The sequence below is a fragment of the Ambystoma mexicanum genome, chromosome 3q (genome assembly GCF_040938575.1).
Source record: "Ambystoma mexicanum isolate Mex_15411 chromosome 3q, UKY_AmexF1_1, whole genome shotgun sequence".
NCBI lineage: Eukaryota > Metazoa > Chordata > Amphibia > Caudata > Ambystomatidae > Ambystoma > Ambystoma mexicanum.
The window spans coordinates 796,471,908-796,488,714 of NC_090926.1; the positions used below are offsets into that span (position 1 = coordinate 796,471,908).

A 16,807-nucleotide genomic window follows, 5' to 3' on the forward strand; every position below is an offset into this window, starting at 1 on the left:
CAGGGTTGTCCTTAGAGTTCGTCCTTCTTTTCTTCCGAAGGTAGTGACGGAATTTCATTTGGCCCAGAAGGTTGTTCTTCCGGCATTTTATCCTCCTCCGCATCCTGGTAAGGAAGAGGAGAGGCTCCATAGGCTTGATCCTAGGAGAGCTTTAAGCTTTTATGTTTCACGCATGTCCCGGGTCAGAGTGGATGATCAACTCTTTATTGGTTACGCTGGAAAGCGTTTAGGGCAAGCTGTGACTGTCACGACTCGCTCCCGTTCCCACCACTTGGGGGCATGATTTGGGGTTTATTCCCTACTGGACCTTTCCTCCGAACCTTATGCTACAGTGCTGTGATGAATTGGGAGCGCTAAATCCCTATTTTCCAAGCTACTTCCCTTCCAGATCCATTCCAGGTTTTTGGCAGCCAGCATGCTTCTTTAACCAAATGACTATGCTTCCCAGAATGCCTGGCCCACTGCTCCACCTCCACCCTTGCAGGGCAAGGTTGGGTGGAGGATAGGCAACACCTGTGGCTGCAGGTGCAGCAATCAGCACACCTGAGGCGTGTGCTCGTTAAGCAGCTTTAAAAGCCTCAGTCTTACTTCAGTCCAGCGCTGGTCATCGTTTGCAGTGTTCCTGTTGTGACTAGTCCCTTGTTCCGTGCCTTTGTACCTAGTTCCTAGTTCCTGTTTTCTTGTTCCTCCGCCCTGAATCTTGGATTCATGCGCTAATTGATTTCTGCTCCCTTGATTCCCTTTTTGTCTTCCTCTGTTTGCAGGCAGCATTTCTCAGTGCTTTCCCCTTTTAGATGCAGCCCAGTTTGTCTGTGTTCTATATTTCTTTGACTCTGTCCTTTGCTGCTGTAAACCCGTATGCCATAGCCTTCCTCTTAGATTAGCTTCCTGTCTTTTCCTTGGAGGGGTAGGGAGAAGTTTGCATTGGTTATTTCGTTTTTCCCTGCTCCTGATCCTTACTTTCTATTGGGATCCATTCCATGTTTTCCATTGCACTTCTGCATTTATTTCCCATTTGATTATTAGGTGTGGTGTGCGGTTGTAGCTAGCTCCTATGTGAATGCTTATGTTTTCCTCACTAATTTGTAATCACTATTCCAACTTGGGTATTTAGTTTTCCTCCCATTGCTGTTCTAGCCTTTCTTGGTCCCAGTTTCATCAACAGGATTCGTGGGCTAGCTGACATTCAAGAGGTTTATCTTGTCCTCGTGAGTACAGTTCCTTAGTTCCCTTATTTATTACCATCAAGAGTGTTAGTTCACAGATCCTGTCATTGCTTGCCCTCCACGTGGGTTTATTAGCGCTGTCAGTACCTGTAACAGCAATTGGGGGCAGCTAAATAGGTTGTTTCTTGCATAAGATTGTGTTACCAGATTGCAAACCACTTTCTCTCTTGTAAACCTACATTTCTTTATGCAAAAGTTAAAGCAGCAATAACTTGCCTGTTAAGACACATCCACATTGCTGACATTGGTCGCGCTGATCAGTGCACGCATTTTAAAATCAATATTCCTTCATAGACTGCAGGCTGCTTTCTGCAATCATTTGTTAGGTTATGAAATTTATTTTCTCCTCAGCCATGCTCCCTTTAAGTGGTGTACTGCTTGATACTTAGTCCTATGGGTTATAAAGCCTGAAGACGTTTCCATATTTGTGAATATCATACAAAGACCCCCAATCGAGAATTAAAATACAAGTAATTTCCCTCCTCCAACATCTTAATTGTTCACTAATCAGATGGGTGATTGGAGAGTAAGAGAGAATGCCTTTTGCAAAATATTGACCATGAACTCTTAAATATACATTGTTGAGTATGGAAGACAGAAAAGCCCACCTAGTCTGCTCACTGTCAGTTTGCTGTAATACTGTTTATTTACTTGACCACCTTCTTTTCCTTTGGTCGTGTGCAGTGATTACTTTTCTACTTAACTGCAGTTCGGTCTTCGCCGAGGCCTTTTTGAATTTGGTTCTTGGTCTGCTCATATGACTCTGTTTGGAATGCATTTCCATACATTGCTCATCCTTTCAATGTAGTACTTTCTTATCCCTGAACCTTTTAATTTAATTAACCCTAGTTCTAGCGCCTTACCTCCTTTAGACAATGCTCCCCTGCTACACTGTATTTATGCCATTGTTGCATTTAAATATGTGTCTACCTTTGTCCTCTGAGTGGCAATATCAGTTTTAAATCACTTGAGGAGATATTTAAGTGATTTCTGTGCTGTCCTTGTACCATGTCGTTATTTCCTCTCTTGTCTGTCTTATACTATTCTTTTGGAGAGGTGGACTCCAGAAGTGGTCCATTACTTCAGGTCAGGTCACAATGAGGATTGTACAGTGAGAACATAACATCCTTTTCGTGCTTACACCTCTTCCTACTAAACATTACCCTTACTCTTTAAGGAGTGTCACATTTATTGAATAACCTTTGAGGTTTGTAGATAAGGTAACCCGAGAAGTGTTTCCTGTATTATAGAATGACTCGTCCTCTCCTGGAAATAATACATAATGTGTTTCTATCTAAATTGCATGATCGTGCATTGGTTTGTATCTTTATTGACACCTCTTTTATCATGCTCAAGTTTTCCTCTAGCAGATCGAATATTATGTACCAAGAAACATACCTTCCCATCCATCTGCATTGTCACCAATAAAAGCATTGAGGAAATGCATTCAAGTGCTAATCATTGTGGTATCTTCTTGTCACCCGAAACAGACTTTCAAGCAAAGATCGGAGTTGCCTGTCATTAATTCATCCTCTTTTTCCCCTAGGCGTCAGCGAGATGACACAAGCTTTTCCTTTTACCTGGAGAATGACTGGGCAGGCGGAGTGCGGGTAGATCGCTGTGGCCGGGGCCTCCTTCAGGTCTGGAAGCGGCAGCTGCAGCAGTTGAACAGAGTCAGTGTGGAGATTGCCAATGCAGTGGTGTCCGCATATTCCTCTCCTCGGCTTCTGGCACAGGTAGGTCTACTAGCCATGTGAGTGCACCTGCTTCCAGCAGAAGTGGGCCTCACCAGACAGCACAGGTTGGTGACACCATGCCCCACTGAAGGCGCGGGTAGCTCTAACAGACATCGAGGACATCAGCATCCCCGCTTTAAAACCAAACTAAATGAGTAAATGTGGGAGCACAGTCCTTTCCTAATCAAATACAAGTTGCTGCTTCTTGTAGGCATTGGCATTGCAGAGAAATGGCTGCTTTCGCAACATAAACTAAAACCGTGAAACTACAGGATAACAGTGGGTTTAAAACACGCTTAAAACATATTTGATACTGTGTTTCATTATTTGAGTTCAAGATACATTCTAAAGTGCTTCCCCGCCATAAAGCTAGTCGGGTGCTGTACAATAATTGAATAGAAATAGTCAAAGAAGAAAAAAAGTACAATAGGAATGAAATTCTACAAGAAATCCAGAAAGCAATAATCTAATATAGGCTTAATGAACTCACCTTCGGCGTTATACAAACATGCATGGAGACATTTTACATTTAGACTTTATTTTCAACTTTGGCTGTTAATGGCTTCTCCAATCATAGTGCACTTCATGGCAAACACTGCTTTGCACCCATTAACTAGTTTCACTCAACACAACAAAACATGAGGCCAAGCACTTTAGAAATCTATTGGTTAGCATTCCTCCACCCCGTCTCCATTTCTCACTAATGATCTCCTTTTACATTAATCTTTTACAGTCTACTCTGGACTCTGCTTCTCTTGGTAGCCAGACTGTGCAGTTTCCTGAATTAGTATTCAAGGGTTTTGTTTATTGTAAGTATTGTAGGGCCAAGCAGGTTAGCCCACTCAGTACAAGGGTCCGCTTGAGAACATCTGAATCCCATGTTACACTGTTACACCACTACTGGTAATACAAGATTGACACTAAAAAAAGGCCTTCATGAAAACTCCTTTAGAAATACTGACACAATATAATTTGCAATCCTCCCGTTTCCACACAGTAAATGTTTTGTATCCAGAGCCATCTAGATTTTCACGAACAATATCCTGTTCTCTCAAACTTGCTTGCTTTTTTACAAAACACTCCCTGCACAATTAACTATAAACACACTTTAACCCCTTCCTACACTGACTACCGTCTACACACTCCTGGCTGAGGCACAATAAACTGGCTCTCAGACAAACCTTGGTGCTGTGAAACCACTATGGTGGTGATTTTACGTAGTACACATTATTTGTAACATATCATTTCGAGAGTTTAGACTCTGGACATTTCCTGTATTTGAAGCAGTTCTTCACCAGACAAAGAATACCGCCTGGCTTGAATATTATAACTATTGCTAGTCCCTGGAAGAATCAGCGCTTTGGTGTAAAGCGCTATATAAACTAAATAAATACAAATATTTGAGAAATGGGACTTAGTTTATCTACTAAACGTAAGAGAAATGAACACGATGCACCCATATTTGCATTATGTAACCTCTGTACTCAAGCTTCACATATTCCTGTAACTGCTGCGCCCTGTTACCCCTGGTTTGGAGCGCATTACAAATGATTAAACAAACGACCCATGAACCTGAGAGCATAATATTTTCTGTATCGAAAACCCATGGTGACTGGTGAAGGAACATGACCAGCAATGTTAATGTGCCTCTTTAGTGTACGCCTCCTTCTGGACAAGTTGGAACACCAGTTCCTGTAGACTGCAGAGAGTACACAATTCCTCACATGTGAAGTACCATTAGGCAAGGGCAACCATGATGGCTATAATACATTTAGGTGTCAGGCTTAGAGTTTGCAATAGTCTGCTGGTTTGAGTTATGGTTAGAAGACATTGTAAAGTTATGACTTTAGTTAGATTTAGGATAAATGATCCCTTGCACAATGCACCATCATCCGAGGCCCAGGGTAGGGTTAAAGTGTGAATTCGTTTTCGGACTTGTTAAACAAAATGAGCTCTACATATGCAGGATGTTATCAGAAAGCACATGGTTGACTGCAAACTGATGCAAGATTATATATCAATATGAGTAACAGTGCATGTGTCTATTTAAAGAATCAATCCTTTGTATGCTACACCGTAGCTGCTCACAAATGATCTGCCTCTCATTTCACAACAGTGGGGGCACAGGCGTCCAGAACGGGCTGTAGGTTGCTGCCTACTGTTGGCTTAGTATACACTCATGAAAATGGATCAGCAGACCCATTCATGATTGTAAAACGAGCTGAGCTGGGCGTTGTCTGTCTCCAAGCTAGATATACTTGAAGGCTAAACCGTGGGTAACTCTTCTGCCTCCTCCCCATGGATGTGCTGGTGTGTTTTGGCCACAACAGCCAATGATACTGCAGGCACTACAATCCAATGCATCTGCACTGCATCTCCAGTCCCTCACTTCTGATCTTTCCAGTCAGCAATGAAAAAAAGAGCTGATATGTCTGAAGTCTCACGACATTCAATTGTCCTTGCAACCACATCAGATTGCTTGTTTTCTCTCTCTGGTGCAGTACTTCCAATGGAAGCTAAGCCAGCCTCTGCTCTGGGTTCCTGCTCCTACCCATGAACTTGTAGTGGTCACTCTGGTGCTTGCTGCTGAATACATTGAGCTTGGAGCCTAAGCAGCCGATATTCTCTACTTGACTCAGGGTCTGGCAGGTGCCATCCAGACTGCTGTCGGCAGCGGTGCCCAGCAAGCCTTCACCCTTCACTGGCCTCACCGCACAGGCTCCATCCTGAGCTTCAACCTCTGGCCGTCCATGCCCCATCATCAGAAGGCCAGTAAACCACTCTAATACGGACAATATATTAATTTGTCAAACCCCTCGCAATGTTTATCTTTCTGAACACTGAAGCTTGGGCTACGAAGCCTGTCCCACTCTGTAAATGAACCCAAACCCCCAACTATACATACATTGATAGAAAATAATTGTTCTAACTAATTTCCAATGCAACAGAAAAACACATTTACAAAACCTAATTTATCCCCTGCATGCCTAAAGCGCCTAGCCAACAACTTCATCCAGCAGGTTGCAGCGTGAATATTGGGCGGTCCGATTTCGAATCTTTTAACATACTGATTGGTGTAATGTGAGATCTTAATTTTACCACACCACTTTTAGCTCACATGGATACCTTTGTTTCCGCTAGCTACTTGCAAGTCTAAAAGACTGCTCCTCTGTGATCTCTTCTCACAGGAATTAGAAGCAGGCTGACAACCAGGCAGGCTTACTACTTGGTTCTCGGTTCTCAGTACACATTCACCTCAGAGCTGCCCCAGCCCCCTTCCACCAGACCACCTTCAACAGGCTTGAACAGCAGACTGCCATAGATTGACTTCCAGGCACTCATGATTTACCTGGTTCACTGCTGTTATCTAGAGTCCAGCTGTAGAGAGTGCAGTTAGTGCATACAAACATTTCAGAAGGGACAATGTGAAAAAGGCACTCAACCGCCCAAAAAAGTAGTTGAGTGGATTTTGCGAGGCTTGACGTATTCTCAGGGAGAAAAATGTCAAACCTCTTGTGGGCAATTCAGTTCTTCTTCACCCATCTTCCAGCATTTAAACTGTTCCATCATAATGGAATATCCCTCCCTTCGGAACACTTGTTACAAGAATTGTGGAACGTCTCTGGGTACATATGTCTAATAAATGTGACTTCTGTTCTGCACAGCAATTTGACTTTGAGCATACTGCAGAATTCACTCACGCCCCGTTGGTGGGCATGCCACGAATGTTATAACCTACCCTTTCTCACAGAATCTTTTGGTATATGAAGAAGTGTAATTTGGGAGTATAAACCGCATGCGCATCTCCACTCTGCGAGATACTGACCTGCATGCTATATCATTGTACCCTGTAAGGAACTCATGGTGGCAATGGTAAAGACGGACACAAGTGATCACAATTCAAGAGTGTTTATTAAACTGTACAGGTAGGGTGGAAAAATGCCTAATCTAAACCTAGATCTAAGATGGGAGCAAGCTTCGACCATCAAACAATAATAAGGCAATCCGAGTAGTTCTTTGTCAAAATAAAAGGCCTATACTAAAAAACATATTGCCAATCCTTACGCTAAATACAAAAAGTGTGGGATAATGTTCTTAAGAAAGAAGGAAGTGTTCAATAACGCAGGATGCAGTAGATGGGGTCTCCCTTGCCCACTTTTCAGCACGGGACAAGGTAGTATTCGGGAGCACAGGACACGCTCGAGTTTTTCCAGCACAAGCCAATAGTTCCGCTCTCAGCAATCGGGCCTTTGGTGGTTAAGTCTCTTTTCTACGAAAAGAAAGTCCCTTGCCTTTGAGGACCTGATGTGTCTCAAATAATAAACAAACAGTTCCTCTTCACATGTACATTGGGTGATAACTTTTCACCCCTCGGTCCCCCTCTTCCAGGCTCAGATCCCTCTCAAATATCAGCCTCCCTTCAGTGAGTTCACTATGGCTTTCAACACAATGGGCCTCATTCCGAGTCCGGCGGTAACCCTGCAGGTGCTACTGGCGGTTTGCTGCCAGGCTTGGGGTAATTTTCCGGCGCCTGACCTCCCGATGCCACCGGGCTATTCCAAGTCCGGCAGCCAGGAAGTCAGCTGCTGTTAAAATGTTGTTTTCCTTTCCCATAGTGTCATAGGACTCTATGGGAGTGGGGACACAGGAGCACCGTCACCTTTGCTAACGGTGCCGGTGTTCCTGTGAAAAGTCTGCCTACCGTGACCGCTGCGCCCGGCAGGGTTAGACCTGTCGGGCACAGCAGCCCCAGCAGGTAGACTTGAAGTTTGCCGGTCCGGAAAAAAGGGTGCCAGTGAGCTTAACAGCACCCTTGTTTCCGGACCGGGAAATTTATAATGAGGCCCAATGTCTTCTGTATCATTCACAAATTTCAATGTCTTTGTAAACCGTTCACTGTGGACGTCCCTCTGCCAGGTTCACTCCTGTCAACACACTGTATATCAGGACTTTAGACTTTTCCCCCTGTTTATCGGCATCCCTCCTTCGGGTTCAGTCTTGCCAACTTTGTCAATCAATTCTCATGATGCAGGATTACTTTCCCTTAGTTTCACAATCTTCTGTTGGTCAAAGTCATTTGACTGTACAGAGGATTTTACTGGAGCCCTGTACGGCCACTTTGACCCGCTTTGATCCTTTCCCAAGGCCTTCTGGTAACGGTATTTTGAACAATCTGGTAATCGCACAGAGTTTTCTGAGTGAGCACCCATGTGGTGCCGGACTCCTCTGTTGCTGGTTTTCCCCCTTCTTGTATCAACAGTTCTTTTGTATTCTTTCACAATTAAATTTACCGTTTGCTACTTTCATTCAACACAGTTTGGTTTCTTATCGGCTCTCCCCTCGACTCACCGGCTGTGATGAACCGCTTGACTTTTCTTCTCTCCGGAGTCGAGGCTGGTACCACGGAGACGAACGTCTCTCCCCGGCTTGGTTATCAGGGACGGAGGGTTCTCGTGTATCGTTGACATCTGCTGCAACACACGCTGGCTATTGTTTGCGATCTTACAATTAAAATGGTTGGAAAGGGAAAGGACGCTTCTCCCCTTGTCACCCTCCCGGTTCGTGCCATCTTTCTCCTCCTCTTGAACTGCGGTGCTGAATTAGCTCTCTTGACGTGCAGTCTGCTTTGCTCGTCTTGTGCTCTAGCGCTCCACTGTTTATCCCCCTTTTTTTTTAATTCTTTGTTTTTAGGTGCACATGCACCTTTACAAATATGTTATAAAAGACATACAACAATTATACACTTTTAAATAAACAGAAACAAGAATACATAAAGACTTAATGCTGGTGTACATTTTTGATATGACATTCAACATAATAAAAAGGACCAGTGTTGATAGTATCATTTCAACAAGTAAAAAATCGCAAGTAGACAAACAGATTAGGGCTTAAAAACAATAGTTTGGATTCAACCACAGGGGCCATAGGCATATATTCAGGAAAGAGGAAAGAAGAAATAGGAAGAACAAAGAAAACAAAAAAACAGAAAGAAATAGCAAAAGAAAGAATAAAGAATGAGAGAATAAAACAGAAAAAAAGGGACTGTCTTTGCCTGACCCTTGTGTTGGGACATGTCAGGTAAATGACTTGGGTGCTAGTCAGTCGTCCTTCGTGATATGCGAAAGTATTCGCGTTGGAAAAGGGGAGGGATAGAGTGTGTGAGTATCCTACGTGGTAGGTGGGGGAAAAGGTATTCTAAGAAGGGGATAGCGCGTCTCACCCGTCAGTGTCCCACTTCCACTCCCCGAGGTCCCCTATCCAGGTGATCCTGCCTCACTGGTCCACCCCCAAGAACTGGATCCAATAGCAATGGTCATGTCCTGGCCACCTGGATGACAGACCCCGCGACTAGTCAGGGAGACACCTTCAGGTTTCCCACAACCCTGACTGCTGATAAACTGAGCTGATTCTCTGCTTGCTCTTCACTTTACCCTGCTGGCCCACTTTATTATGCGCTGCTTCACGCTTTTGGGCAGCACCACTCTATCTCCTCTCTGGTGAGTCAGCGGTTTTGGTCTCTATTCGCGACCTCATAGTTCAGGATACCACCATAATGCACATAATTCATACTTTTCTTCTGATAAAGTACCTCTGCTTTAGCAGCCACAACGAGGGGCCACATTAATGCAGCAGCTGGGAGAAGCAGTCTTGGTGACCGAGCATGGTTCTGCATGCAACAACGAAGAACGAAGGACTTCAGCTCCAGCATGGCCCCTCTACCTAGTGGCGAGGAGCAGCAGCAGAGTAACAAGGGTGCACAAGGCAGAAGACTGCACAATGCGCTTGGTACAGAGAAGTTCCTCTCAAGGGGGATGCAGAGGCCCATGGTTTCTACAGGCTTCCTGATGGCACCTGAGATTCAGGATTGTGGATGTGTTGTTCCCACCAGTTCAATGGATGGAGACACTATTAAAGCTTCTCCTGGTCAGAAGAGGACAGAGAGTCGCCTTTCTGCAATTGGCTTTGACAGAAGCGCTTCCTGCATTTCTTCTTTGGCCTTTTGTGCTTTAGACTCGAGGTTTTCGTGGTTAACTGACTGATGGCACCATCATTTTCCTAGATGTCCTCACATACTGGACTAAGGGTGATTCCAGCCCATCTATAAGGGAACCTGCTCCATTAACATTCTTGAGGGTTTATCCAATCCAGGATAACCAGCTCAGACACTCATGACACCAGTCAAGATACTGATGTGGATTAGGGTGTCTTGGCCCTTAACCAATTCTCACCAATTCCCAACACTCGGAGGGAGTGGGGGGCATTTTCCAAGCTCTGGACATAGCCATAAATGTCAATTTCCTGCCCTACTTTGGGGAAGATGGAAGACTGCCAACAAATCCAGTGGCTCACAGAGACAGGACTTAAGCAAAGAGGAAGCCTTTTTAGCCATGTAAAATGGTCAAAAGGCTACCCTCTGGTACATAATCCCTTGAAACTTATCAAAATCAGGTCAGTTTCCCACCAATCTGCTTTAGAACTACAATGTAGAAGTGGAAAATACACTTGCAATAAATGAAAATGGGACCAACTACCCACTGCACCTGTATTGGCAGACATTGGGAATGGCCAGTAGTGTCCCACAAATCTGTGACATAAAAGAAAAACTATGTATGCGATTTACATATACATGAATCCACCTGGGAAGCAGCAGAGCACTGTACATTGGGAAAACACCCAGGGTGTGAAGTGTGGGGGTAGCAGAGGCACTGGGATGGATAAGAGCGGAGCTCCAAAAGGGGAGAATTAGGGTTGAGTGGAGCGAGCTGCAATTGGCGAGGTGTTCTTCGAAGAGTAGAGCCTGCAGGTCCTTCTTGAAGCATAGGATGGCATTAGCCAGCCTTTTCTGTGTTGGTAACTGTTCATTCAGAATTCCTATTTTGGGCAATTCCGCGGCCACTTTCTGCTGTGTTGACTAGATGGACTGCATCTGAATTTCCCTGGCCAATGGAATCCTTTTTGCCTTACTTAAATTATAGGGTATTGGTATTTTTCCTTGTGTAAACTATATGGTATTGGGTCTTCCCTAAAGCACCCAGTCCAAGGGTTTGTGACTGCTCTGTAGGTGATTAAGGCTGCCTTAATATGATGCATGCTCAAAGGGGTAGGCAGTGAAGCTCCTGGAGGATGGCGGTAATTTGGTCAATTTGTTTTAATCTTGTGATGAAGCATGTTGCAGCATGCTGGACTGCTTTCCGAGGAGCCAATGTGGCACCTGGGACTCGTGTAACTAGGGCGTTGTCACCGTCCAGGTGGGAGATGTCAAGGGCTTTGACACCTGCTCAGAAACTCTGTGCAGGATGAAAGGTTTTACTTTGCTAAGAAACTCAAGCAGCATGGTACCAGTTTGCACTGCACTGCAATGTGTGTTTTGAATATGTGGTCACAGTCGATGGTAAAGCATTGTACTGGGTGAGAGTTGAGGCGTGACTAAGTTGAGCTCTGTCAGTTAGCCAATTCTGGACTTGGGCATGCTTGGTGGCATTCTGAATTAACATTCCTGGGAGTTCCCCACCAAGCCTGCCCAAGTCCGAATTGGCTGACATGAAAAAATGTGGTGGCATTGAAGAGGGGCAAATTGATTGACAAACACGATACACAAATTCGAGATATTGTTTCAAATATTTGTAGAAATCTATATCCCCATGAGCTGTAGAAATTAATGATCATCATAAAGGTGCTGATAGGCTAGAGAGATGTTTTTGTTTTCCTTGAAAACATTGCCTACATAGATCTATTTCTACCTCTATAAAATGTTATATTTATCTTTTGAATATAGTACCGCTTGTCCTATAAGTAGCTATTAATGTAAGCTATTTTAGCTTTAAGCAATGAATTTCAATATTCATAATTTGTGGCATTCTGAGGATCATTTTTCATTCTGATTTCTTAATGTTCCTAAGTGCTCTTGTCAAGAGATGCCATCCACAGTCTTATTTGTGTTTTCCGCACACCCAGTGAGATGACCGCGCCTTATGTGCATCCCAAATTGTAGAGAAATGCAGACTGTCTTGTTAATATTAAAGAATTAATCCGAAAACTCAATAAAATGTCTGTTAATAGACTCCACTCCATGTCTGTTAATAGAGTAGACTAGCGTAGAATGTAGTTTCCATCTGGCAGACCTATGTTCACATCCTTCCCAGTGCGAGGGTGGAGATGACTGGGGCTATTTCACATTTAATAGTAGATTGAATGAATGATTTACTGGAAAAATGTAACGAAATCTCATCCAGGTACAGTAAACTCAATCAGCAGAATTAAATAATCTACAGGTATCCAGGACACTTTATGAATATCATAAAGGTTTCAGGACACTATGAATATCATAAAGGTCTTAGGAGTCTTAATTTGCATCTATACTTCCTAATAGTAATTCCTTGGGAGTATTGCAGTCCCCCGCTATAATGACATCCCCCGCTATGATGACATACGGGAGATCCTTGTCTGAGATTCATTTTACAAGAGTTTGCCAAAATGGAATATCATAATGATAAGGCCTATATATACAAAAATATCACTTTTCATTTGCTAATGGTAAGATCAAGATAGACCAATCTACCATTGTCATACGTTAATTCGAAATGTAGTGTTGGATTTAAGCCTATACGAACCAGGATCGCAAAAGTAATATAACTAATTACCTGGGGTACTCAGCGTTGCCCGTGTCCTGATCGAGTGGCGTCTCATGTGCCCTGGAGGATGTTGCTCTTGTCCTCATGTCAGCAAGTCTTACTTCAGTTTGCTCTGGCATCTCATTTGCCCTGGAGAAAGTTGCTCTTGTCCTCTGGTCGTCAAGTCGTGCTGCTGCAGAAGCTCTTGATATTGATTTTCACTTTGCATCAGATGGAGTTTTTCCAAGTGATGTTCGTTTTTTGTGCGGCATGTTTCATTCACTCAATGCCTTCAGCACATTTGAGAAAACCTTGCCATTTCCCATATTTGGACTGGCGTGATACCATTTCTTTTTTTTTATTTAAAAATTACATTTCAAAGGAATAACCAACACATCGTATATTTAGCTTCAGACACTTTTCCAAATTGTGCTTCCTTCTAGTACCTACTGTAGTGAATCGGGGGGGAGCATCAGTAAATGAGGGTGTCTACGGAATGAATTTTTTACATCCAAACACAGACAACAATCTTGCCCCAGATAAATGAGGAATCCATGCAAAATTTGGTAGCAGTGGGTTCAACAGTGTGGATTTGTATAACTGGACTAACATACAGACACACATCCCAAAAATGTTTTGCATATATGTTTTTTGTATCCACACACATACTACGATCTTGCCCCAGACAAAAGAGGAATCCATGCAAAATTTGGTAGACTCAAGTTCAACAGTGTGGATTTATTGCACTACATACACGCACGTGCACGCGCACACACATACATGCTGCTTTATATATAAAGATGAGTTGAGATACCTGACCAAAGTTGACCTCAAGAGACAATAACTGGGTTGAAATAGATCAATATTTCAAGCATTGCACAATGAAATTGCTGTTAAATATAACAATAGAGAAATGTGCATTGTAATATGAACAAAAATATGTGCTTCCGTGGGCCAATCTCTGTCTAGTGTAAGGGAAGCATGGTATCAAACAGTGAAGACAGACACAAGTGAACACAGTTCAAGGGTGTTTATTAAACTTCAATTGGGTTTAAAAAACGCCTTTCTATCCTAAATCTAATGATGGGAGCAAGCTACCCCCATCAAATAATAATAACGTAGTCCTAGTAGAGTCTGGTCAAAATAAAAGGGCTCATACTAATAAACCTATTGTCAATCCTTACCTCTAAATACAAATGGTTTGGGAAACAATGTTGTACAAAAGAAAAGTCTTCAAGAAATGATATGTCAGGATAGCTAAGTCTTTAGCTTCCCTTCCCCACGTTTTCAGCATGAGACAAGGCAGCACACTCAAGCTTAGCAAATACTCTGGCTTTTCTAGCACAAGGATGTAGTTCAAAATCTCAGTATCAGGGCCTTCTGTGCCAAAGTCTCTTTGTCATTCAAAATCTCTTACTTCAGAGAGCCTGATGTGACAAACAAACATTCAAAGTTCCTTTCTCCTCGGGATTGTACTATGCATACTTTCTCTGGTGATTCACTTTTCACCATGGGTCCCCCACTGCCGGGCTCAGACCCACTTTAACACAAAACCTTAGTCTCCCTACGCTGGATTCGGACCAATTTATCTTGTTTTTCCAAACTTTCTTTACTGTATCAAAATCAGTCTTTCGACTGTGCACATGATTTTGCTTGACCCGTCGCAGGACCACTTCGATTTACAATTCCTTTATAATTCTTTAAGTTTCACTTTTGTGACTTCTCAGCTGGATACCTTACAGAGACCTTTGATTGAGCACACACCTGGTGCCGGACCACTCTGTCAAAGTATCGTATCTTTTCCTTTCAAAGTTCAAATACTCATAAGCAGTTCAACTTTGCTTGCGTCCTTTATCACACACATTTTAACAATGTTAATTCCAGCGCTCAGCAAACAATGTTGCAGCTTGCAACCTTGGCCAGAGCAGTCTTGTATCGGTCTCCCCAACTCACCGGCTGTGTTTATTTCACTGTGGTGTTGCTTTGTTCTTGGAGCTAATGACAGTACCACAACAGCTGCTGATTCTCCTGCCTTGATTATTGACGCAGAAGGGCCCCAGGTATCTCCGACACACAATGCATGATTCATCAGCCTGGTTTCCTGGTCTTAAGCTTTCTATTCTAAAGGTTTCTATAAAGTAACGGTTCCTTGTCGAAAAGGTCAAGGGAACTTCCCTCCTTGCAATCCCCTTTCGTTTTGCTGTCTGTCTTCTCTCGTTAAACTGCTGTCTCGAAAATGCTGTTTCCTTATGTGCTTTGCCTCGCTCAGATTGTGCTCTCGTGCTCCGCCTTTTATCCATGTGGGGAAGTTTAATGGAAGTCAGGTGTGAGTAATTGTCAGTAGTTGCCTGACTAATGCATTGTTAGTCTGTTTTCTCCCATAGCGTGCTGTCTGTGTAAAAGTGTTTGTGTTGTAAAGGGAGGGGGACAGGGGGTGGAGAGTAGCATTCCTAAGTATCCTACCTGGTAGGATGGGGTAAAGGTGTTACAGGGAAGGAGATACCGAGTCTCACCATCCAGTGTCCCACTACCCGATGACCCCTCACCCAGGTAATCCTTCTGCACTGGTCCATCCCCCGGAACTGGATCCAAAAGCGATGGCCGTGACCTGGCCACCTGAATGACCGATCCCCAGGGACTAGTGGGCGAGACACCTTCTGGTTTCTCACACTAGGCTAGCCCCTTGTGGACGGCCTTCCCCTATAAGTTCTAAACTACAATGGTTTTGAGACATTTTCACTGGTCACCCCTGTGCAGGGCTGCTTTCTGCTGGTTCCAGCTATGCCGCCCACTGCTCCCTTATAGCCAGTCTAGGGTAGAGTTTGGTTTGTGGGGGGGGGGGGTAGGTGCCAAATTGGAGAACATTTAGGTAGGCAGAGTGGGTATTGTCCATTTGCCTCAGGTGCATTGTGGTACTTGTAGTTTTTCTCTGGGCCCATGATCCCTCTGAGGGAGTCTGTGGTGTCTGGTGCATCCTGGCCACTGTAGTCTCGAAATCATCTTAAAATGTAGAAACAAAATACTTGGCCAGTACAGAGACGGGCACCAATGGACATGCACTGCTCCCTGCATACCCTCACTCCCCAAACACCAGGGATGGGTATCGCTCTGGTTAGGATCCAAATCTACGACCGTGTTGCATACCTTACCCCTTTAATTATGATTCCCTCTTCCTCATCTGACCTTCCCTGGTGCTTCCCAGTGGGGTTATAAGTGGCACCCTCTGACAGGTGTCTGTCCTCAGGACGGTCTCTTCAAGTAACTCCCCCGTTTGACCAAGGCTGTCCCTATGCTTTTCTGTATTGGGCATCAGGGTTGGTGACGCTCCTTCTACCTTATTCCCTTTTCTGCTATCCACGTATTCCCCAGACACAGGACACGTTCACCACACCACTTATCTATTGAAGACCCTGTGATTCTTCCTCTGGTTAGCCTTTCTTGTCTCGGTCAGGAGTTGCATCTGACTCTGGTGGTTTATATGTGAGTCTTTGCCTCTCCCCTGGGAATCTGGTTACTTATTGGCTTCAGGCCCTGCCCTTGGTTGGGGGCTTGGTTCTCTTCAGTCTTGCAGATCATTTGGTGATACTGGCCCCTACCCATTCTGGGATCAGTGATCAGTATAAAAATTCCTTCCTTAGTATGGGCTTCTATCATTCTTCCAGGCAATGCTCCCCCGGCTTACCTGGGACCGGCTCCTCAGCCTCCTCGCTGACCAGTGTGTCACCTTCGTCTTTGGCTTGTGTCTCTGTTCTGCTGCTGACCCAATATTCAGCTTTCTCTCTTGTCAGTGCTTCAGAATGCTGTGGGTCCATGTCCTTGACCTGTTGTCATTACAGGGCTTCTTTAGATTTTCAATAGACATCCCTAGACCTGGGCTCTCCTTGACTTCTGGTAGAAGTCTTCCGAACTTTGTCCTTTTGCTTCTCTGCAGGTCTCTCCCAGACCTAAATATTATTGGTTGCATTTTTTAGGCCTACCTCCATATCCTCATGGTCAGGATTTAGGGAGGGTTGGTAGGGCCTATTGTTGAAGGTATTCTTTAGTTCTGCTTGAACTAAAGAAGGTTCTCCAGATTGACTTGCCCTTTCTTACCAACAGGGTTCAAGTTTATTACCTGCTTGTCATGATTTCTCTTCGGTCAGGCGGTTGAATGAATTTGATATATTTTCCCAGGATGTGGCAGACTCCCATCTCTGGGCAACCGGCTGCTCTTGTTTATCCCCATCGATTTAGG

At 44.1% G+C, this 16,807-nt stretch overlaps 1 protein-coding gene across 4 annotated transcripts in view; it reads left to right on the plus strand.

The window, feature by feature from the left end:
- EME1 (essential meiotic structure-specific endonuclease 1) overlaps positions 1–16,807 on the plus strand; it is a 313,316-nt gene that overhangs the window by 228,827 nt on the left and 67,682 nt on the right. For all 4 annotated transcript variants that reach the window (XM_069654873.1, XM_069654874.1, XM_069654875.1 and 1 more), the window contains one exon: positions 2,773–2,962. In XM_069654873.1, the coding sequence (XP_069510974.1) occupies positions 2,773–2,962 (190 nt within the window). The remainder of the gene's footprint in view (positions 1–2,772; positions 2,963–16,807) is intronic.